This window comes from Belonocnema kinseyi, chromosome 7 (assembly GCF_010883055.1).
Source record: "Belonocnema kinseyi isolate 2016_QV_RU_SX_M_011 chromosome 7, B_treatae_v1, whole genome shotgun sequence".
Classification (NCBI taxonomy): Eukaryota; Metazoa; Arthropoda; class Insecta; order Hymenoptera; family Cynipidae; genus Belonocnema; species Belonocnema kinseyi.
Window position 1 is genome coordinate 132,994,726 of NC_046663.1, and position 23,405 is coordinate 133,018,130.

General features: G+C 37.3%; 1 protein-coding gene across 4 annotated transcripts in view; it reads left to right on the forward strand.

The window, feature by feature from the left end:
- The window catches only part of LOC117175851 (semaphorin-1A-like), a 545,745-nt gene that overhangs the window by 441,902 nt on the left and 80,438 nt on the right, over positions 1–23,405 (forward strand). For all 4 annotated transcript variants that reach the window (XR_004467545.1, XM_033365637.1, XM_033365636.1 and 1 more), the window contains one exon: positions 2,990–3,338. Coding sequence is in view for 3 of the 4 variants with exons in the window: in XM_033365637.1 (XP_033221528.1) it covers positions 2,990–3,338 (349 nt within the window). In the remaining variant the exon portion in view is untranslated. The remainder of the gene's footprint in view (positions 1–2,989; positions 3,339–23,405) is intronic.

Sequence of the window (23,405 nt, forward strand, 5' to 3'; positions counted from 1 at the left end):
AAAAATAAGCAAAAAAGTCCCCAAATTTTTTTTGGCCTTTTGCTTATTCTGGGCACAACAGAGGGTATAAGTTTTATGTACGTGTGAGCATGTGAGTGATATTGCACTTGTCGTTAAAATTTAATAATCTTGTATTTTAATTAAAAAATGTTCTATTATAATAAGAAATAATTATTACATCCTCTTAAGTTAAGGCGTGTTCCTTGGGTGCACTTTTTAGTCAAAAAGCGACGTGAAAATGAAGTTTAATTGTTGAAACTAACAGATTTTTCGTAGTTATAATTTTTTGTATTTTCTTGCCTTTGTAATTAATGTTTTTATAATTTTCGTTGATCTGAATTTTTCCAAACATATTTCATTGTTCTTATTTGTTGCAACAATCTTATATTACCAAAAGTTTGTAGCCACACATGCTCACACGCACATACAACTTGTGCCCCCTGTTGTGCCCAGAATAAGCATCCGATCAAAACAATGTTGGGGACTTTTTGCTTATTTTTTTGTGCACACCCCCCGACAAAATTAACTACAGTTTTCGCGGGACACCCTGTATGTACAGGGTAACCAAAAAGTCCCGGGACAGCCAAATAAATCCTTAGGTACCATTTTTTTCGAGAAGGTTGAGGTCATTTTTGAAGTAGCTTTCAACGAGGAATCCAGTGGTGACCTTAGTTTTGACCTTGACCATAAACTTCATGGTTATTTCAAGATCACCTTTGTTTTCTTAAATGGAATGGCTCATTTTTGACATTGGCAATCGAAAGAGCGGAAAATTTCACGTTAAAAAGTGCAGTCAGATCTCAGGTAAAGTGTGACCTTCATGGACATATCAAGGTCATTCAAACTTCAATAGGGCCTGAAAATTTTTCGCAAGCTAGCTTGTGACAATCATACTCTTACCCTACTTACTTACTCAAATAATGTACATCAAATAGTGCCCATCGAGTGACCTTGACCATGACCGATAGTCAATATGCACATTGTTCAAGCAGGCAATTAAGTAAGTCATGGTCGAGGTCACTCGACGATCACTATTTAATTACATTGTTTAAGTAAGTATGTCAAGATTTTAATAGAGTTTTAACCAAGTAAGTAGGGTAACAGGATGATTTTCACAAGTTAGCTTTCGAAAAAATGTTCAGACCATATTGAAGTTTGAATGACCTTGATACGCCCATCAAGGCTACATCTTATCTATGACCTGACTACACTTTTTAACTTAAGATTTTCCGCTCTTTCGCTTCCTAATGTCAAAAATGGGCCACTCTATTTAAAAACCAAAGGTGACCTTGAAATAACCATTAAGGGCATGGTCAAGATCAAAACTAAGGTCACCACTGGATTCCTCTTCGAAACTTACTTCAAGAATGACCTCAAGTTTCTCCAAAAAAAAATCGTACCTGAGGATTTATTTGGCTGTCCCGGGACTTTTTGGACACCCTATATGTATATAGTACAGCACGTTGTAGAGAGAGAGAGGAAAAGTGAGAGAAGGGTAAGAGTAGGAAAATAAATTTTTCCAGCACCTGCATGAAAAGTGTGATTTGGCATGTCTTTAGAGTGAACGCAAAGTAAGTGATTTCAGAGCACTGGCAAAAGACAGATGACGCATGCGCAGTTGGCGATTTGACCATTTTGCTCCCTAGGAAAGAAATAAGGATGACATCAGAGGGACTTCATGACATAACCTCAATGATCATATTAAATATACACAGATTGATTTTTTGCGATTTACTCTTGCAGACATAACAAATTCACACTTTTCTTATAAAGGTGTTCGAAAAAGTATCGTGCCTGACTAGGGGGATAAGCGATTTCGCTCGTGTGATTGATACCCTCGCTTCGCTCGGGTAGCAACCTTCACTCTCGTGGAAATCGCTCTTTTCTCTCTCTTGTCGCACAATATACTATTTTATGAGTTATGGACAGAGCTAGGGCTAAGGCAATAATGTACGCTGAGCCTACTACTATTTATAGTGTTTATAGCTGATATGGGGGAAGTCTTCTAGAAAGAAATAGAAAGGGGACTTGTGATAGGGGGGAATAGATTTTTGTCCCTGGCATAGGAAAAGACATAGTATTACTGGCTAGAGAAGAGCAGGTATTGCAAATTATGATGAGCAGAAAAGATTCAGGAAGATAAAGAATAGGTTTATGTCGGATTTTTATTTAAGAAAAACGGAGTGATTAGAAAACATAAGGAAACGAAGAAAAAGAACAGTGGTAGTAAGAAAACAGGTGAGAGAATAAATTAAATAAAGGTACAACAAAAATTGATAGAAGGGGTTAGAAAAGTATGAAAAAAATAATAGAAAATAAACTAAAAGAAGCAACATATAATGAAAAATATGGTTGTATAAGTATAGAGGAAATAGCAGAATATTTAGAAAGAAATGGGCAAAGAGGATTGTAGAGAGCGATCGCGGGGCGAGTTTAGGAAATACAGAGGAATAGGGCAAATATTGCGGTGAAGACGGTCAAAGAAAATGCATCCGATGCATGAGAGGTAGAGCAATGTTCAAGGCGTGCACTATTGCAAGCCTTCTTTTCAGAGACAATTATTTTTATTTCTTCTAAGTACATTTTAATAAAAGCTTGTTCAAGAAAATGTGTTTAATTATATATTTTATTTCCTATTTTTCAGTTTTTCGCAAATGTTTCACGATTTTGTGTCGTTCAATTTGTTGATTCATACTCCGTCTTAAGAGCGGTGGAATCTTACCTTAAATTTGAGCTTTACCCTCTAAGAAAATTTTTATCATTTTATTTCATTTTTAGTACAACAATTTTCACATTTAAATCATGTTTCCAATTCTTGTGGTGATTTCAACCTGAAAATTTGCCAGATGGTGTACTTCGAATATTTGATGTCAAGTGGGCATTTAGAGTCTTCAGTTTATTTATAATTTACATTATCAAGCATTCGAATGTTTGGCTCATTATTATTTCAGAAAGCAACAAATTAATTAACTCATATTTATGTTAACAGAATCTACAACAGAACTGATATCTGGTCAATACGGTAGTATGTCTGCACAGTTGATATACGGCGCATTCACAACCCCTGTTAATAGCATAAGTGGATCGGCCGTTTGTGCTTTCTCATTACAAGATATAGCTGACACCTTTGAGGGTAATTTTAAAGAGCAAAGTGCTCTCAACTCTAACTGGTTGCCTGTACAAAGTGCCAAAGTACCAGATCCAAGACCTGGTCAATGTGTGAATGATTCTCGCACGTTACCTGATTTAACATTGAATTTTATAAAAAGTCACTCCTTAATGGATGAATCTGTTCCAAGTTTCTTTGGACAGCCCATCGTCATTCGAACCAGTTTCCAGTAAGTAATTATATTCCTTCAAAGCAAGTGAAAATTTCTTATAATCATTCGAATTGTGGCTCTATTTAAGTATTTAAATTCATTTTCATCAAATCGATTTTTAATTTTTATTCCTTACAATAAAAGGATAGCTATTAAAAAACTGTGCTTAGTTGAGCTTGTGCTTAAAATCGCAGATTGTTGGTATCTATCGTGATACTTTGTAGAAAACTATGTGAGTGATTGCCCAAAAACTACTTTCATAATCAGGGAGATTTTCCAATAAGAAAAACTCTTCAAACTGGCTAAAAAAAATTATCTTAAAGACAGATTTGATTCTACCTTCAGCAATTTATAAAAAATATTATGCAAAAGTAGTGCCCATTTTTTATTATTATTTGAATTCATCGTTAATAAATTGATTTTGAACTACAGAAAAATCTTCATAAGTATAACAATTATAATTTTATAGCATATTTTGGTTAAATTATAGAATAGCTGGTACCCCCCTTTATTTCCTGAAATTTTTTTTTCCAAAATCAAACTATTGAAGCATGAAATTGAAGAAAATTCGAAGCGATTCGTTAAAAGAAAGCATTAAAATTATTGTTAATTGCATTATTATTACCTGTCAAATATGGGTCTACAAAAATTTGAATTTGCCGTATTTAACTTACCGTTTAAGTCATTTTATAGCTCCCGGCAATGTAAAAAGTTATAAATAAGTGTAATTTGAACTTTTATTTACATATCTTGACATATTTTGCTATTTATTTTGTTCATATAAACCATTTTACTTACAAAAAAAGTCGTTTCAAATTCTAAAGTACATCGACCCCTTTTCTAACTTTAAAAAAATACAAATGAAATTTTTATAATTAGTTATATTGATGAAAATAATTCACAACGTATGTTCCATTTTATTAAAAAGCATTAAAATTTTTAGTATATGTACTCTTTTCCCAGCAAGAATGTCTAAAACACTTTAATGTTAAGTTGAATAGGGCAAATTTTTGGTAGACCCATATTTGACAGGTTACAATAATGCAATTAACAATAATTTTAATGCTTTCTTTTAACAAATCGCTTCGAATTTACTTAAATTTCATGTTCCAATAGTTGAATTTTGGAGAAAAAAATGTGCCCATGAAATAAAGGGTAGTACCAGCTGTTCTATTCTCTAACCCATATTTTAAATGGTTTGATTAATTATTTTTGAGTTTTCGCCTGAAATACTCGTAGTATCTTGGAGGACAGAACAAAAAACTCGTGGGATTGAATTTGAGGTAATTTTTGAAATCCTTAACTCTAAAATATAGACCTCTCGTATTGAATATTGTCTTTTTTAACTCAACATAAGTCATGTTTAAAAAATTTTGTTAATATTAATCAGCAATTTTTCATCTTAAGCTTGTAGTTCAGAAAAGATGGAGAAAAGGTCATTTTGCATACTTCTAATTCTTAATGTCTAAGTGGAGTCTTCTGGAATTCGGAAACTTTACCAAATTATGCTTTGATATAAGTACATCACTGAAATATTTTTAGAAAAAATGCATTCATTGAAGGAAATGTGAAACTGCTTGGGACTTACAGTGGTCAGCTTTTTGTCAATCATCCAAGTGAATTTCAGAGAATAAATATTAGTAAATATTGAACAACTCCTGAAGAATAGGTGTCTTAATATTTAGAATTTCAAAGTGTATGTTTTCTAGGGTGGTTCTTATTTACACATGCTTGCATTTTTTAAAGGAATTTCTGTTCTCGTACCCCCAGTTTTGTTCGAATACAAAACTAAAATTTCCTCTAAATTTCAGCAAAATCGGTTATTGTTTAGGGCGATGTCAGTCTGTGGGTTGAGACTGATTCAAAAGTATGAAACTTAATATGAGAGGGAAACTAATTTACTGGCAAAGCGAGTGTGCGTGTGCGAGCTAGTGTTTAAGTGTAGAGGCCAAGGAGATTTGGCTTGGGCCGAAGCCCGAGGAGATCTCACTTCTGGGTCTCGCGGGCCGTACTTTTATGGGCTTCGCTTCAGCAGCGATGCAGCACTCACAACGCAGGCGAGTAATGGTTTAATGGCGAGGATCGTTTCGTCGATATCGCTGGACGAGTGTTTCGTAAGGTTGGTTCGCTATTGCCACGAAACGTTTACAAGCGTCGAACGCATAGCGTACCGTGTTTGCGCTGTGTGTCGCGAGAAGGTGTTTAACGTTTTTACAGTACTGCGCAATATGGACTTTTAAGTATTTGGAAAGCTGATGTTAGAATGTCTAGTCAACGAAATGAAGAAGAATTTTTTATGTTAACTGAGTATAATTTATAATTATAAATATACTCAGCGGACATCAGAGGTTCGCGCGTAGACCATAAATTAAGTCAGCTTTTCTCAAAGCAAATATTTAAACACGGTGATACATACAAATAATTCATTATTTCAGTTTATTATTCAGAATTCGTCAAAAAATAAGAATCAATCATGAATTTTATGGGTCAATGACTTTAAGCCACACTTGTGGGTTGAAAATCCGAGACAGAATAAAAATTCCGTAGCTGGTGGGTTAATATCAGAGAGCTTATTATATTTTGGGTATATAAGTTTCGAAAGCTGTCATAAAGCAATTTATTGACATATTAATTAAATATAGATGTGCCGTGCTGATTTTAACAACTGAGTTGAGTGTATTACACATTCTGGAGATCGCAGTTTTATTTAGTGTAACAACTACACAAAATGGTAAATCAGATCTTGTATTATATGCGGATATATCGAATGGCACTTAAGACAATAAGTACGGACAATCAGCGTAGCTCTGAAGATTGTAAGAAGAAATAAGATATTACACAGTTTTCTGTGACAATACAATTTTTCGCGAGTTTTCCAGTGAAGGAATTAAAAAAATTTCTTATGACATTTGTCGATTGCTTCCGAGAGCTATTTAGTTTTTGGGTTCCCAATTACAAAGCCATATTGAAATTTAGACCTAACAAATGCATAGAAAAGTGATTTAAGTGCAAGCGGATTTTTAAAAGAAAGGCTGGCTCTTATAATATTAGGTATAGAAATAAATTTTAACCGTTTTTACAAAAAAATATTTTTTATTATAACATATAAATACCACATCAATCATAGAAATATTGTTTATCGTTCCCAATGACCCTGCTCCACCTAAGGTAACTGACAGATGCCATGGTAAAAGAAACTTCGAGTCTTCGAGCCGATAAAGTCATCGACGAATTTTCGAACATCGTTCAGAGTTTGGAATCGCCTATCTGCGAAGGCGTGTTGCATTGACCGAAGAACGTGATGATCGGATGGAGCCAACTCTGGTGCATATGCTGCGTGTGGGAGAACTTCCCAGCCCAAGCTTAAAATGGTTTGCTGAGTCTCGCGAGTATCCAAAGGTCGAGCATTATCATAGACCAGTATCACTTTTCGACTTACTTGCCTAGTAAATGGCCTTTTCTCATCAAGTACCTCGTTCAATTTGGTTAACTGAGGTGTATATTTAACAAACTGAATGAGGCACTTGATGGTAAAAAGCCATTTACTGGGCAAGAAAGCTGAAAAGCTATATATTCCCGTGACAACGCTCGAGTTCACGATGCTCGCGTGACTCAGAAAACCATTTTAAGCTTGTATTCTGAAGTTCTCCTGCACGTGGCATATTTACCAGACTTGCCATCATCCAATTATCACCTGTTCTGGTTAATACAACACGTTTTGGCAGATAAGTGTTTCAAAACTCTTCTGGACGATGTTCGAAAATTTGTCGATGACTTTATCGGTTCGAAGACACCAAGTGTGTTTTGTGATGACATCGGTAAGGTACCTGATCGGTGGCGCAAGTTAATTGAAAACAATTGACAATATTTCGAGGATTGATGTGGCATTTTATATTTTTTATAATATAAAATACTTTTTTAGAAAAAAGGTAAAATCTAAGTTATAAACCTAAAAAACCCAAAGGATCTATTAGCTTTTCTAGTCACATTATCAATGTGTACGTCAAATGATAGAGCAGCAGTATAATTAAAGTTAAGGGTTTGAGATTTGCTAGCAAACAACTTAACTTTGCATTTAGAAGTATTGAGATCTAGAGAGTTATTAGCACACCAAGGAACAAAAGTGTCTAGATTCTCCTGAAGTTTAACGCAGTTCTCGTTGGTATTTACAGGAAAAACAAGTTTCAGTTCATCAGCGTAGAGCAAGATAAAAACACTTAGAAATATGTTCATTTCATTTTCATTGGTAATAGACGTAAGTATACCCAGATTAGAACCCTGCAGAAACTCATATGTTGGTACAAAAGGTTTCGATGAGCATCCATCGCACTGTACACCAAGGTCACACATGCTTTCTAATAACAAGCTAATGCTTATCCAATCAAAAGCGTTCGACATGTCTGTGTATATAAGGTCTACTTGATGGTTACCGACAGGGAAGCTCTCGATCACTTCAACAAAACATACTAAAAGTTTGAGATTGCTAGACGTGTATGTGCAAAGCCATCTTGCGATGTTGATAACATAGGTAGTGAGTATGTCTTTAGGATATCACGCCAGCACATCTCCAGAACCTTTAAAAAGTTTGACACTATTGCAATCGGCCTAGAGCTAACTGCTAGAGATTCGTCATCTTTTTTAAATACAGGACTAACAGTGCCTTCGTCCATTGTTTTAGAAAGGTGCCCGAAGATTAAGCCACGTTCGCATTTGTATGTAATGGGACGAGCAAACAGTCAGCGAATTTCTGAACATACTTAATACATTTCTTAATACGCTTTATCAGGTAAATTTGCAAATGCGCCTACAATATTTTACTACGTAGGTATCTTAATTTCCGAAATTTTTGAAGTTTTGTTAATAAAATTAATGTGTGACCAGAAAGTAGAAGGTGAACTTTGAACTCTAAGTTCTCTGAAGACATGTAGATAATAATCAATCTGGGTGTCAGTATATTTATTCCTATAACTTTCTTTTCATCTTAAACTATCAATTATTAATTCTCGTACGTAACGATACCGTCATCGACCATATCATAGATTCTTTCATGCATGGATTTAATACAGAATTTATATTAGTATGTGAATCCTAAACGTTCTAAGCTACTGAATGTAATATACAAGCAGTATTAGCAAAATCATCGTTTGTAAACTTGTATCTCTTAGATTCGAAGTTCGCATTGAAATTTTATTATTCTTAGATAGAAGCTCTGACGTTTCGAAGAGTGGGATCAAAGAAGGATGACATGCATCGTCTGGCAATATTGGAGAGTTGCAAAGAATTACTTGACATCGAAATGTAGATAATACAATATCAAGATGTCTGTTAATAAAATTCATTACGTCATTGTATTGCATGAGCTGATGAAATTCCTGAAATGCATATAGTATAGCCGCTATGAGGTCATAAATACGTAAAGAAATATAATAATTAAATTTGGGATCGGCAAAATCCCCTGCAATTAGTAATCTTGTTATTCCATAGTACACTTGAGGCCGATGTAGATTCCAGGAAATTATGTAGCTCGTCATACCAGATATCAGGAGGATTTTATGTAGCTAATAAGATGAACGCGTTACATCAACGATAATTTTTACAAGTACAAGGTCAATTTTGGATATCGAGTTTGCAATAGTACCTTTATCTATTGATCCGCAGATTATTATTGATTGTATTGCAACATGTACTCCCCCCTTCTACATCTTTTATTTTATCAGTCACCCCTATAAACTGTAAACAGATTGAAATAAAAAATGTCTGCCATGTTCCAGAGAAAATCAATATATCATAGCCGGAGATATAAGGTAATATAATAAGATACTCAAATATAGTATTTAAACCTCGTACATTCTGGTAATATATTCTAATTTCATTGATTTGACTTAAATATACAATATACGTATAAATGCGGTTGACAGTGGAATGATATAAGAATCAGCTGTTGTCGTGTCAACGAGTTTTCAGTTTTTCTCTCCCTGAGATATTCTTTTCTTGATGCCCTGCCTGATTTGAGACGGATTGATTGATAGCCGCATCTTTATCAGCTGGTCTTGAATGGTCATTGTAGTTAGTTGTTGGGTTATAGGTCTGTCAGTGATCTCCTTTATACAGCGTGAGAAGACTTCAGTTTCAGCGGGTATTTCCCGACATTTATTTCATAATGATTCCAGATTTGTTTTTGTTAGTAGATCTTCTCTTGAATACTGTATTATTTCTAATAATTGGCAAGGTAGATCCTGATTTATGACTGCAGAACTTACAGAGGCCCGTTCTTTTACTCGTTGCACCTTTAGCAGAGCCCGGGCGATCGTGACTTCCATACATGCATAGACAATAGTCATTTTCAGTTTTGGAGCTACACTGACCATATATGCGTTCACTTACTCCTTATTTACCCTGCTTTGCTTTATAATCCACCATTGTGGTAGTAATGCTCATAAAACAGTTTCACTTTAATTCAATGATTTTTAGAAACCTTAATCAGCACGTAAATCTTTATAAAATGATAGCAAGCAGGTCGCTCAGAAAAGAGGTCATTTGCGTACATAATCCGCCATTTTCTTATGTTTCAAATATAACCATTCTGCGTTGGATCCTTTGTATACCTTTATTACACATCGAAACACACTAATTCACTTTAACCTTCAATAAACTTCAGGGCACATGAGAATAAAATATTCACTGTGCGGACCGCTAGCGGGGAAAAAATGCATGAAAAGTTCCTAGGGCTAGATAACCTAATAAGGAGCAGCTGGTACATATTGCAAATAAATTGTGACGGCGGTCCATTTAACGTTTGAAATTTAAAATAGGTATTTAAGAAGAGGACAAAAATAAACTGTATTACGCATAATTAGATGTGAGCTATTAATAGTAGGATACTGTAAATATAAATACGCAAATATACATCATTAAAAATTAATATATTCAAACAGTTGTCCTTATGACAAACTTTTAAATATATATGGAATTATTCCTGAACTGCTCCAACTTTAAAAGTCATGTCTTCCGATTGCCTTCAAATTTTCAGAGTTTGTTTGTCTATATAATAGTAGTACACCCACTAATTTATAAACTTTTACTATCATCCCTCCTCGAACTACACTTGGTGAAATTTGCATTCCCCGGGAAAAGCGGGTATTTTCAAATAGTCATAAATTCCTTACTACAAATGAGAATTGAATTTTCTATGAGTGATTCCTGAAAGGGTTTTCATGCTATTTCATTATATAATATTTATTGTTTAAAATTTTTTAATTTTTATAACAAAATTGCTATTTAAAATGTTTATTTAACATTTTCTATTTTTCGGGCAGTTTTAATTTTTTAAGGATTATTAAATGAAAGCTTTACTCTTTTCCGATAAAAATGCTGTTTGGGATTTTGCGACTGAAAATAGTTATGTAGTTATACGTATATGTAGTTGTATGCACGATTTTCTAGCGAAGCTGCACTAAATTCATCATAATTTATTTAGTTCGCCTTTTTTCGCGCATTGTTTCCTTCTCTGAACTTGACGCTTTTTGATTGTCTTCGAAAATAGATCATGTTCTGTTGCGAATGAAGCCTTTTTAGTTGCAATTGTCCGAATGAATCTAGTTTTTGGTTTTTTGGTCATTTCTATGTGATTCTCGTTCGAACTGAAAAGAATTACTGTTTTCGTTAAATGATTCTTAGCCCATTCAAATAACTTCATCACAGTTAGAATTACATTCTGTGCTGAGCGCTTCAAGCTAGCTTTTTCCGCAAGTCTTTTCAAATTTCCACCAATCCCGTCACCTGGACCTTTTCCATGTGCAGTTGCCTGGAAATGTAGCTACTTTTTTAAGTTTAGTGCAGCGCTTCTATTAAAGCACCAGCGTCTGCTATTTCTGTCTTCAAAGTGCTTCTACCAGTTTGCTGCCAAACTTGATATGTCACTGTGTCGAAACTATTCACGTCCAATAGATCAGTCAGGTACTTTTTAAAATTGTCAATGTCAGGACAAGATTCGCATTCGTTAAAATGACAAACGTCAGTGGGTTCGCTGTACATGATTTCTTCAAGGCAGTCATGATAATCTGCCAATTGTCTGTCAGTTTTCTCAGTTAAATATTTAATATCAATCGCATGCAACATTAACTTTACGTTTTCATGATAAACGTAGACACAAACATTCTGAGTTCCAAAGAAAGGATGAATTCTATATAAGTTGTTCATATGATTAGTTTAAAATATTGTTAACTGATTTAAGCCTTTCACAAGCCTGTTTTATGTAACGGTAATGATGAAAATATATAGTAAAACCCATAAAAAACATTATGGAGGGACGAGGGGTGGACGTTCTCTTAAAAAATACTTGTGTTTCCTCATTTGTTTATAATTATATCCAAACATTTTCGATGTATTAAGAACCGCTGAAATTAATTTTTTGAAATTTTCTGTACCAATGTCTGTACCAATGTCTGTACCATGCCTGATAGCATGGTCATCGGAAAAAAGTCAAGCTTTCGTTTAAAATACTTTAAAAAAAAATTAAAACTGCCCGAAGAGTGGAAAATGTTAAATAAACATTTTAAATGGCAATTTGTTTGTAAAAATTAAAAAATTAAAAACAATAGATTTCACAGAATAAAAGAGCATGAAAAACACTTTAGGAATCACTCATAGAAAATTAAATTCTCATTTGTAGAAAGGAAGTTGTGACCATTTGAAAATACCCGTTTTACCCGGGGGATGAAAATTTCACCCCCTGTAGTTCGAGGACGGATGGTAGTAAAAGTCTATAAATTGGTGGGTATACTACTATCATATAGGCCTTTGTCATGTTGCGTCCGCTTATACGCCTTAAGCTTGGCCCCAAAGTCCGGTGCATAAAGAGAGGACCGCAGCCACGCTGTTGGCTGATATTTCAGTCTCACGGATGCAGAAACTGCCAGTGAGTGTTACACGTTTCCCCGCAATCGCAGGGTAGTTCCAGAGAATATGAGTGGAATTCTCATTCTCTTTTCCGCACAGACGCCAGAGGAGACTTTCTTCAAGCCCTATCTTATGTCTGTGATACCGGAGGTTTCCATGTCCTATAAACATTTCTGTTAGGACTTTGACTTCATTCCTCCCGAGCTTAAGTATTTCTTTCGCTTGATGAGGGTTTAGCTTTGAGCCCAAGAATGTTTAAGCCTGTCTGCAGCCAGAGACCGCATTCCACTCATTCTGATGTTTTTCGGTCACCCAACTGTTAATATGTTCAGTAACCAACCAACTGGAAATGCCTAAAACTGGCTCAGGTCCAGTAAAATTTCCCTTTGCTGCTAGCTTTGCTAGCCTGTCCGATATCTCGTTGCCCCTGATGCCACTGTGTCCAGGGATCCAGAGCAGAGTGTCTCGGTTTTCTGTCGCTAGCTTATTCAGTGCCTCAAAGTACTCCCATACTAGCAGCGACGTGGTCGTTGTTCCGAGGAAGAGGTTGGGAGGCGGTAATTTTTTTCTTCACGTTTCTTAAATACTTTCTGATGAAGTTTCTTTCTTCACCTTTGACGAATCCCTCATAGAGAATATCTCCTCGCTTTCCAAAGACGTCTTCCGGCTTTTGAAAGAATCCCTTCTCGATACGAGTTCTTCGCTTCTATTTCTTCTGTCCCCGCAATGGCCGAATGAACATGATCCGGAGGATTAGGAAGCCCGTTTTTTCTGAACTCCTGCTGCATTTCTCACTCGTAGATTCATCGCTTCGAGCTTAATTCTCTTGCAGGCTTCCGGTTTATGCTTCGATTTCGAGGTTTTAGAGGAGATTCACCGTTCCGTTTTGAAGAAAAATATCCTCGAAAGAGTCCTCTACTTCCTACAGCTGAAATTCTTTGCTGGCAGTATTTCGTCAATATTCTTGTTAATCTGCTGCAAATTCTTATCAATATTAGACTTTTGTTTAACATCCTTCTTCAAACTTGCTTACAATTTTGATTGGCTGTCTTCCTCAACAATAACATTCGAATTCGGCGTATTCTGTTGTTGTTCCATCTACCTGATAATAATCCACATTATCTCCGGGAAGCCCGTATTATGAAAGCACAGGAGAAAAACCTTTGTGAACAGCTCCTCAATAAGAGGATGCACGGCATCTTCCACAGAAATGTGGAGAATCAGTCAGTGTCGTATGAGCTAACTTTTGCTTTCCTTAAATCACCCGGATTGAAGTCGGATACGGAGGGTCTCATTTTGGCATATCAAAACGGTGTCATTTCCACCTGAAAATACCATCGCCACATATTGAGCCAATACATTCCCGATTACAGCTGCAGGGCGCGCCATGCACACCCCGAACATTTAGACCACATACTATCTACTTTTCCAACTCATGCGGGAATGACTTATATCCAAAGGCACAATGCGGTGATGGTTGTACTCGGAATAGTGTGTTAAACTTATCGTCCTTTTCGGCGCCCTTGGAAGTACCAAGCTTTCACTGATTAATAGCTTGAAAAGCATCCCTGCGTACCAACAATATGCTAAAGCACTTACGGGGAAAATGTAGAAGGCGGTGGTCCTTGGGTCGCTCGGTGTCCTTAGGGTTCACGAAACTTTTGCCGGATCGTCGTATTGATTCCGTCACAGGCTGTAAACACCTATCTCGCAGTCGTGAGCCATGGTTATGGCTGAAGTTTTACCGCGATTTCGCTGGGATCGGGTGCAGTTTTTCAGATTAGCTTCTGCTGCCGCCGAAATATATAGCTTAAGGGCTAAAGTGTTACTAATGTGTGCTTTCTGCAGTAGTATTGTGATGGTTCATTTCTAATTGTTATAGGTATTTTTGCTTCAAAATACGAAAATCGCGAATAATAAAAGACCTTTGCCTTTTACGCATGCAGTGTGGCTGAATTTTTAGTACTATTTTCCTTTCACGGAGTTTCAAATGTGTTGGTTGATCTTTGTCAATAAGATGGAAGAGATCACTAAGATAGTGCAGAGCTGCTCTACTGAATAAGCTATAAAGCCTATTCAGTATGCAAGACTGCGTGCATGAAGCGTGTGCTTAAGCTTTGGAGGACTCTAAATTGTTTTCCTTAAAATATACGCATCTTGTTTATTCCAAGTAAGGGAGCAATTAAGATCATAAGAGGAGGTAGGATTGCAATTGTTCCAAGTGATCGAGAGAAAGAAAGTCCTATGATTATAGCCATAGTTTAGCAGGATTGAGAGGGAGGCCACTTGTCAAGGCCCACTGCCTCACCAGATTGATATCCTCCTGTACGTTTTAAATTATGCTTTTAAGAGTGGCAATAGGCCTGGATAGGTAGAGCTTAAAGTCATCAGCATATTTTTGATAGTTGAAGGGTTGAATACTGCAACTAAGTTCAGAGGCATAAATAGTAAATAGAGTGAGTGCAAGCGTTGATCCCTGAAGGACACCACTCTTAACCTCCCCACAATCAGACCACTCATTATTATTAATTTTTACTCCTTCAGAACAATTTCTAAGATACGTTTCAAACCAATTTTACAACCGTATTGTAGAGAAGAAGCGATTTGAGCCTAGTCAATATTAGATTATGAGTAACTATATAAAACGCCTTAGAAAAGCCAAAACGGACGACAACCGTTATTTCCCTTCTTTCAATTCCCAGTTTAAGGTCGAAAGTTACTTAAAGTAAAGCTGTAAATGTACTATGTCTTACCCTGAACCCAGATTGCATTGGATCCATTAAATTGCGACAATAATTTCAAGGTGTGCCGTAAGTTCTTGGTGGAAAATACGTTTGAAAGCTTTAGAGAAGGCCTAGATGATGAATGTGTGATGGAAGTCTTCACGAGATGTAAGGTTAGATATTTTGGAAATGGGGTGAATAATTGCTTCCTTCCAGATATCAGAAAATATGTCCACCTATAGAGATGCATTATAGATGTATAGGAGAATAGGGCCAATGACTCCTTAAGCAAGGCAAATCATTTTAATTGAGGCTAGACCATTATGGTCGCGGTGTAAAATATTTTAAATCTATGCAAAGCCTCATAAATTCCTAAAAATATTTTCAAATGAATCGAATTTGTCTTGAAATTTTGAAAAAATCTCTAAAAATGTAAAAATATTACCTCAAAATCTTCTTAAATTTCCTTTAAGAATTTGAAGAAAATTAGAAAAGATTTTTGGATACTTCAGATGTTTTAACAATAAATCTAGATTTAAAAATATATTTTTTTTCAGGATTTCACAAAATCATAGGGGAAATTATAGCCCTCTTGAAATATATTTATGACTTCTAGAAGATTTGCAGAATTAAAAAACATTTTATAAATTTTCGGAAATGCTTCCAAGTTATAAAATATTTGTAATCTATACAATACCTTTTAAATTCTTGAAAATATTTTTAGATGACTCCTAAATTTTTCCCAAAGTCCTGAAATATCTTACAAGTTTTCATTGTTTTCAAATCTTGTCAAAACTTCTAAATGTGTATCTTAAACAACACATACGAGGGTCATTCAACAAGTACTTAGCCTCACAGCCCGATGGCGCCGCTATTACTAAAGAGTTTTACCATCGTGCAGCACATTCTTTTAGTAGCCCACTATCAAAGTTTTAGTCAATTCTCTCTATTAGTTTCGTTTTGATAGTCTTCGGAAGCGAGCGTGTCGGTCAGTTTTACAAAAATGGAAAAAGAGCACCTAGGCGTGGCTCATCAAAAACCGATGTGCGGCCACGAACAAACTCGTTGAACCAATTCTTGACGGTCGCAATCGAAGGAGAAGAGTCACCGTACACAGCATCCAAGCGATCTTTGATTTCGCTGCGCGTTTTCCCTTCCAAAAACAAGAATCGAGTCACCGAACGATATTGCTCTTATTCCAGTTTTGTAAAACTGACCGACACGCTCGCTTCCAAAGGCTATCAAAACGAAACTAATGGAGGGAATTGACTGAAACTTTGACAGTAGGCTACTAAAAGAATGTGCTGCACGATGGTAAAACTTTTTCGTAATAGCATCGCCATCGGGCGGTGAGGCTAAATGCTTGTTGAATGACCCTCGTATACATATAGGGTGTCTAAAAAATCCCGAGACGGTTGGATATTTCTCCAGGTAAAATATTTTTTAAAAAAGTGAAGGTCATTTCTGAAGTAAATTTCAACGAGGAATTCAATGGTGACCTTCATTTTAACTTTGAAGTTGACCTTCATGGCGTTTTGAAGGTCAACTTTCTTTTTTTTAGTGGAAACCCTCTTTTTTTAAATCTGCAATTGATAGAGCGGAAAAGTCTACGTTCAGGTACGTACCCAAGTCGTAGGTCAATTGTAACGTTCAAGGTCAGTTAGATGTTATTTGACGTAGTCAATTCTGTTCCCTTTGGGGTGCTTGATTAGCGTGAGACCCCTGGCATCTCACGCTTCAGTGAAAATGTTCGCTCTGAAAACCTTGAGCTTTTTGACAAAAAGCTATGCGATTGTAAAAATCAGTTACAGCATTACGAATCATCTACCTATCAATCAAAGTAGCCTGTTGCAGAATCCGATTCTACAATTCGTCTAAGCTTTGCGGTTGCGTTGAGTATACTCTTCTCTTTAAATAATCTCAAAGAAAATAGTCGAGAGGCGTTAGATTAGGAGATCTAGCAGACCACTCGATTTCACCCCTTCTTCCAATCCACCTTCGAGGGAACTGAGTATCCAAATATGGTCGAACCTCCCTACCCTAATGAGACGCTGCTCCGTCCTGCTGGAACCAAACTGTTAACTGTTAACTTCACCTTTTAAAGTGAAATTAGATTCATTTGAAAATACTGTATTGTGCAAGAAAAAAGGATCTCTATCAATTCTGTCCATAATAATTTCACAAAATTAAACCCGACGATTAGAATCGTCTTCATTGAGCTTTTGTACCAGATGAACTTTGTAAGGATGGAAATTAATGCTTTTTAAAATATTTCGCACTGTCTCAGGAGCAACGTCACGCTCATCACTAGTTCGACGTAAACTAAGATGTGGGTTTTCAACAAATGCTTGGGCTATATCCATCTGCATCTCCTTAGATCCAGCAGATTTTGGCCGACCAGTTCTCTGAAGGTCCTTGATAGATCCATGATTCATAAAGCGCCTTACAGTTCTTTCAATTGTTGATTTTGAGACAGGATTTAACCCTTCTCCATCACGAAAAGTGCGATTAAAAAGCAAACGAACTTGATCATAAGATCGAACTCGATCTCCCCAACAGGAAAAGAACTCTCACCAGAACTCCTAGAGCTTTTAATGAAAAATTTCTTTATGATTTTATAATATTCAAAACGCTGTAATCAAGATCTATGCAGAGCTCACTAATTAATTTCTCGTTGAAATTTAATTCAGGAATTACACTGAACTGTTGGAAAACTTTGATAATTTCAAATAACCTCTATCTGACCCTTACCGTTACAATCGACCTATGACTTAGGTACGTACCTGAACGTAGAATTTTTCGCCCTTTCGATTGCAAGATGTAAAAAAGGGGGTTTCCATTTTAAAAAACAATGTTGACCTTCATAAAGCCTTGAAGATCAACTTCAAGGTCAAAATGAAGGTCACCATTAAATTCCTCGTAAAAATTTACTTCAGGAATTACCCTGACCTCTTGGAAAACTTTCTTAATTTCAAATAACCTCTAACTGACCTTGAAAGTTAGAATTGACCTATGACTTGGGTACGTACCTGAACGTAGAATTTTATGTTCTATCGATTGCAGATGTAAAAGAGGGGTTTCCATTAAAAAAAACAAAGTGGACCTTCAAAAAGCCATTAAGGTCAACTTCAAGATAAAAATGAAGGTCACCATTGAATTGAATGAGGTCTCAAATGAAAGCTAAGGCTATCTGCTTCCGAATACCAATTGGCGTTCCTTAATTGGGAAAAAATAAATCCAATATGGCGGCCGGAACTCGGAAACACGCACTAACATGGATATATTTCAGCTTCGTTTCAGAATAATTTTCATCCGATTGAAGTCTGTGAGGTCTCAAATGAAAGCTAAGGTTGTCTACTAGCAAATGCCCCAGCGGCGGAAATCAACCTGGAAAGCACCCCAATTTTTGGAAATTAAATAATACGATGAAATTCTGTGTAAACATAGCGCACAGGGTATTTGGGGTCGCTGATTACGAATCTGGAGTTAAATTTGGAAAATTCATCTTCCAGGGGTGGATGTACACACCCGCAAAGCAACTTAAATTTCGGAAATTCAACATAACGTTGAATTTCTGTGGAAACATAACACAGGGGGTTTTCGGGGTCGCAGATTACGAATCTAGAGTAAGATGTCGAAAATTCATCCTCCCGGGGCGAATATAAACCCTTCAAAACACTCCAGTTTTTTTTGGGAGTTCGAGGCGCTTTTGGGCACGTATTTGTAAAATCCAATAGCAGATTCGTCATCAGCATCCTTAAGAAACTTCCAAGACGTGTCTTGGAAGGTTTTTAAGGAAAATTTTTGTGATCACCAAAAACTTATATTATGCAAAAATGTATGCGCCGCATTACGCCATTCCGGCTCACAGTGGTCGAAAATCGAAAAAGGGTGGTCAAACCCCCCCCCCCCAAATCCCAAGTTTTTTAAAATTATAAATAAGTCTCAGCAGTATATGTGTAACTTATTGCAACATTCAATGACAATAAAATCTTTTTTTTTCTTACTGAGCGATTGAGTCGGAAAGTGAGAGTTTCTCGAGTAAGATTCAACGCGTTTGACACAAGGGGTGAAAAGCGACTGCACAAAAAAACGCATAACTTGTGAAATGGTGAACAAATCTCTGTTTTCCAAAATGGAATCGTCTTTAAAAAGTAAGTACTTCAATATGATTTAATTAGTGAATCATGATTTTATTAATGCTAATTTACAAGAGCATGTAAAGGCGGGTGAAATCGCCTGGAAGAAAAAAAGAGAAGTCATATAATTTGATGGATATAAAAAATGTTCCACTGAGTTCCACCGAGATATTTAGTTTAAAGTAATGATTAGGGTTTTCCTTATAACGTATCAAAAACCAGCTGCGGATAGCTGCGGCTTTAAGCTTAGTCTCAATTTTTATTTCAAGCTTCATATATGTCCATAACCTGAAAACTTCAAGCCCCTCTATATTGAAAACCGGTTCTGTTAATTCATATCGTTGGAAAACGGCTATAATTTACCCAAGTTTCAATCAAGTTGATTCGTTTATGAGATTTCAAACAACATGAAAAGGAATATCAAAGTATTGCTTATTAAAATCTCAAAAAGTGGCAGGATGTTTGTCGGAAGGAGAGTATGCAAGTCATACTCTGCGTTCATGATGAACGAGTGTGAAATTTTATCAACATTGATTTTATTTCTGATATTTTTATAGAATATATCCTACTGTATAAATTTCTTGTCCAACTTTCGAATGTTTCACCAGTTACTCTAAAGCTTCAGATACAAAATTCAATACAATAAGATAGTCAAATAAAAAAATATTTAAAAAAAATCAGTGTATAGATCATAAAAGTTCATAATATATACACGATTTTGTTCCATACTTTTTGAGTTTACTGTCTTATTGTATGGATTTTTTTCATGTAAAGCTTTAGAGTAACTGCAGAATAGATAATGACCTTTTAGGGCCTTTATAAAGGACCGCTATATTAGATCCATGGTTCTTTTATTTTTAAAATAATTTTTGCCTTTGGATTCGTCCTCAGTGACCCGAAAAACCTCGTTATACCAATTTTGAAAAGAATCGATAGTTTATCTAGCATACTAGTTCAACATATTGAATCCGCCATTTTGTTTTCGGAATTATTGAGATCGGATTCGTAATCAGCGACCTCAGAAACTCGTAATTAATCGAATTTGGGCCATTTCATGAATATATATATATAACCCAAGGGCCTATGTGAAAGCCACCGAGCGCGTCCTCGGGTTACGTATAGAGGGTCCCTGTACCAATGGTTTCGGCTAAATATGGTTACAAAAATAAATAAGCAGTCGCGGACAATTGTCCAAGGGTGGTCATGTAGGAAATAACCCCCAAGCGGAGGTGTGAAAACGGTCCCAAAAGCTGAATGGTACCTGGCTGAGGTGTCTAGAACGGTGACTCTGGGATATCAGGCAGCCTCTCAAAGTACGCAGCCTTATACTTCCATGCGCGGCTCTATAAGAATGGGCGAACCCCTTTCCCTAGCTTCTCGAGGGAACAACAATGACAACACCAATGATATTTGTAGTAAGTACGGTTCAAGCCAACAAAATACGCAGGGATAATGGGTCGGCCAGCAATGCCAACCACGCTAGAGCTGAGGGAGCCAATGAAGGTGGATTCAATGCGATGGATCGACGGAATCTCAGGACCTTTAGGTGGACGGAGCAACTAAATAGCGACTTGCTAGAGTGCTACGATGCGAGTGTGGCCCTGAACGGGATTACGTGGTACGACTGCATGCTCTGGGGTGCTAGAAACACCCGGAGCTATCGCACTTTTCGCATCAACGTCTGCGAAACCATGCTGAAGTACTTAAAAAAAGAGGCTATGTACGCGGAACGCCTACTCTACCATGGTCAGAACAAGCCGGCAACAGAGAAAGAGGGGCGATACTAAGACCAACAGCGGACAGGCATCCGATAGAGGAAGAGCGATCATCATAAGACTAAAAGACGAATGCATCAACTCGCCATAAAGATAGGCTGGGCAAGAAAGTATGCGTCCCGCATTCAGTGTGTGATTGACTACATCACATCTGGCAGGAATTTTACCGCCAAGGTTTGAAAGTTTGCGCGCGAACTCCGGATCCATCATCACACACTTAATAAGTCAAAACTGCTGACCATTAGGCAACATATTGTTAAGAGAATTCGGATACTATCTGACGCTAAGAGAAGCCTAGAGAGGAGAGAGAGAGGTGAGTAAGATAAAATCAACAGTTTCTTTCTGACCCATCTCGAATTTTCCAAAACCCTCCAGTTACTGTCAACCACCCGCCCAAACCAGAGGAAGTCGAAATATTTTTGAGAGAAGTCTATGAAGTGCAGCATAGACTGGACAAAGACTAAAATAACATAAATAGCTTTAAGGAGCTGGGTTATGCCCTCATATCACCTAATGAAGAATGCTCACCCATCACTACCGAGGAAGTGAAAAAAGTATTAAGATGCATGAAGAACTATTCCGCTCCGGGACCAGATGGTATCAAGACCTTCTGATGGAAGAAGTTTCCTCCTTAGACTTATCTTGTGATTCGACCTCCCGTAGACTTATCTTGTGTCTTTTGGAAAGCTTAAAGTTTCATTTGCAAATCGTGGGGTGTATAGAAAGATTGGTGCCGCTTTGGAAAACCATATTTACTATCTCACCTGGAAATAATCGTGTGGCAACTAACAAGGTCACCTTTCAGAGAGGTGTCTTTCAGGGTGACACCATGAGTCCACTCCTCTTTTGCCTCTCATTATTGTCACTATCTCTAGCACTTCGCCTTTCCGACGGGTACTTTCGCGGATAGACAAATGCGCCAAGGCTTATTTGAAAAGAGGAAAACTTAATAGCATCCCTGAAGACCCTGAAAACGTCGATAAAAACGCTATACGACACCTTTGCTCTGGAGAGACGTATACATACCTGGGCATGCCATAGAGCTGCATCAGGATGGGACATCTACAAAGGATACTCTTCGAAGCAGGTACAAACGAAAATGTAAGAAATTTAAATTAGATTAAAATCCAAATTAAAAATCTTATTTAACGTCGCATAATCGAATTGTTGCAAACTTCTGTTAAAAGCAAGAATCTAACGACCAATTTTGGATCACAACGAATGAACAAACACAAAAATTCTATGCATTACTAAGGTTTCGGTACTCGTACAGTACCCTTTTCAAGGCAAGAAAAATTTAAATGGTAGAAATTGACAGCACCCACGAATAGGTGCTCTCTCTTTGATACCTGAGAATCGAATGAGGGTCAGTAGGCCAAACTACTATTTAAATTTGTCTTGCCTTAATAAGGGTACTGTACAAGTACAGATAGTCAGATAGTATCCGTCTTTTCTCAACAACATGCTGCTTGATATTCAGCAGCTTTGACATATTAAGTGTGTAATAACATGTCCGGAGTTCGCGATCGAATTTTCGAACCTTGGACGTAAAAATCCTGCCAGATGTGATGTAGTCAATCATACACTGAATGCGGGACGCGTACTGTCTTGCCCAGCCTATCTTTATGGCAAGTTGATGCATTCGTCTTTTGGTCTTATGATCAACCGTTGGTTTCGTTTTACGGTTCGCATCGGCCAAAGCTCTCGCTGCATTATACACACAATAATTGATAGCCCAGAGGTCAGATTCGACGGAAAAATGTCCACGAAGCTCGTCATCCATTTCAGCCAGATCTTTAGGCTTAAGAGAAACCTTGGAGTTGATGTTTCTCCGGGTCGTAAAGCATCGCTCTTCCTCTATTGGATGCCTGCCTGCGGTTGGTCTTAGTGTCGCCCCTCTTTCTCTGTTGCCGGCTTGTTCTAGCTGTGGTAGAGTAGGCGTTCCGCTTACATAACCCCTTTTTCGGAGTAGTTCAGCATGGTTTCGCAGACGTTGCTGCGAAAAGTGCGATAGCTCCGGGTGTTTCTCGCACCACAGAGCATGCAGCCGTGCCATGTAACCCCGTTCAGGGGCCACATTCGCATTGTAGCACTCTAGCAAGTGGTGATTCAGTCGCTCCGTCCACCCAAAGGTCGCGAGATCCCGCCGATCCATCGCATTGAATCTATTTTCATTGACTCCCCCAGCTCTAGATTGGTCGGCATTGTTGGCCGACCCATTGTCGGAAGCCTTGCGCGTTCTGTTGTTTTGAACCGAAATTACTACAACTAAGTTTGGTGTTGTCATTGTTGTTCCCACGAGAAGCTAGGGATAGGGGTTCGTCCATCCTTGTAGAGCCCCGCATGCCCGCTATCCCAGAGTCACTGTTCTAGACACCTCACCCAGGTGCCATTCAGCTTTCGGCAGGGTTTTCCCACCTCCGCTTGCGGGTTAATTCCTTCAGGACTACCCCTGGACAATTGTCCGCGACTGCCTATTTATTTTTGTAACCATATTCAGCAGAAACCCTTGGTACAGGGGCCCTCTATCCGCAACCCGAGGACGCGTTC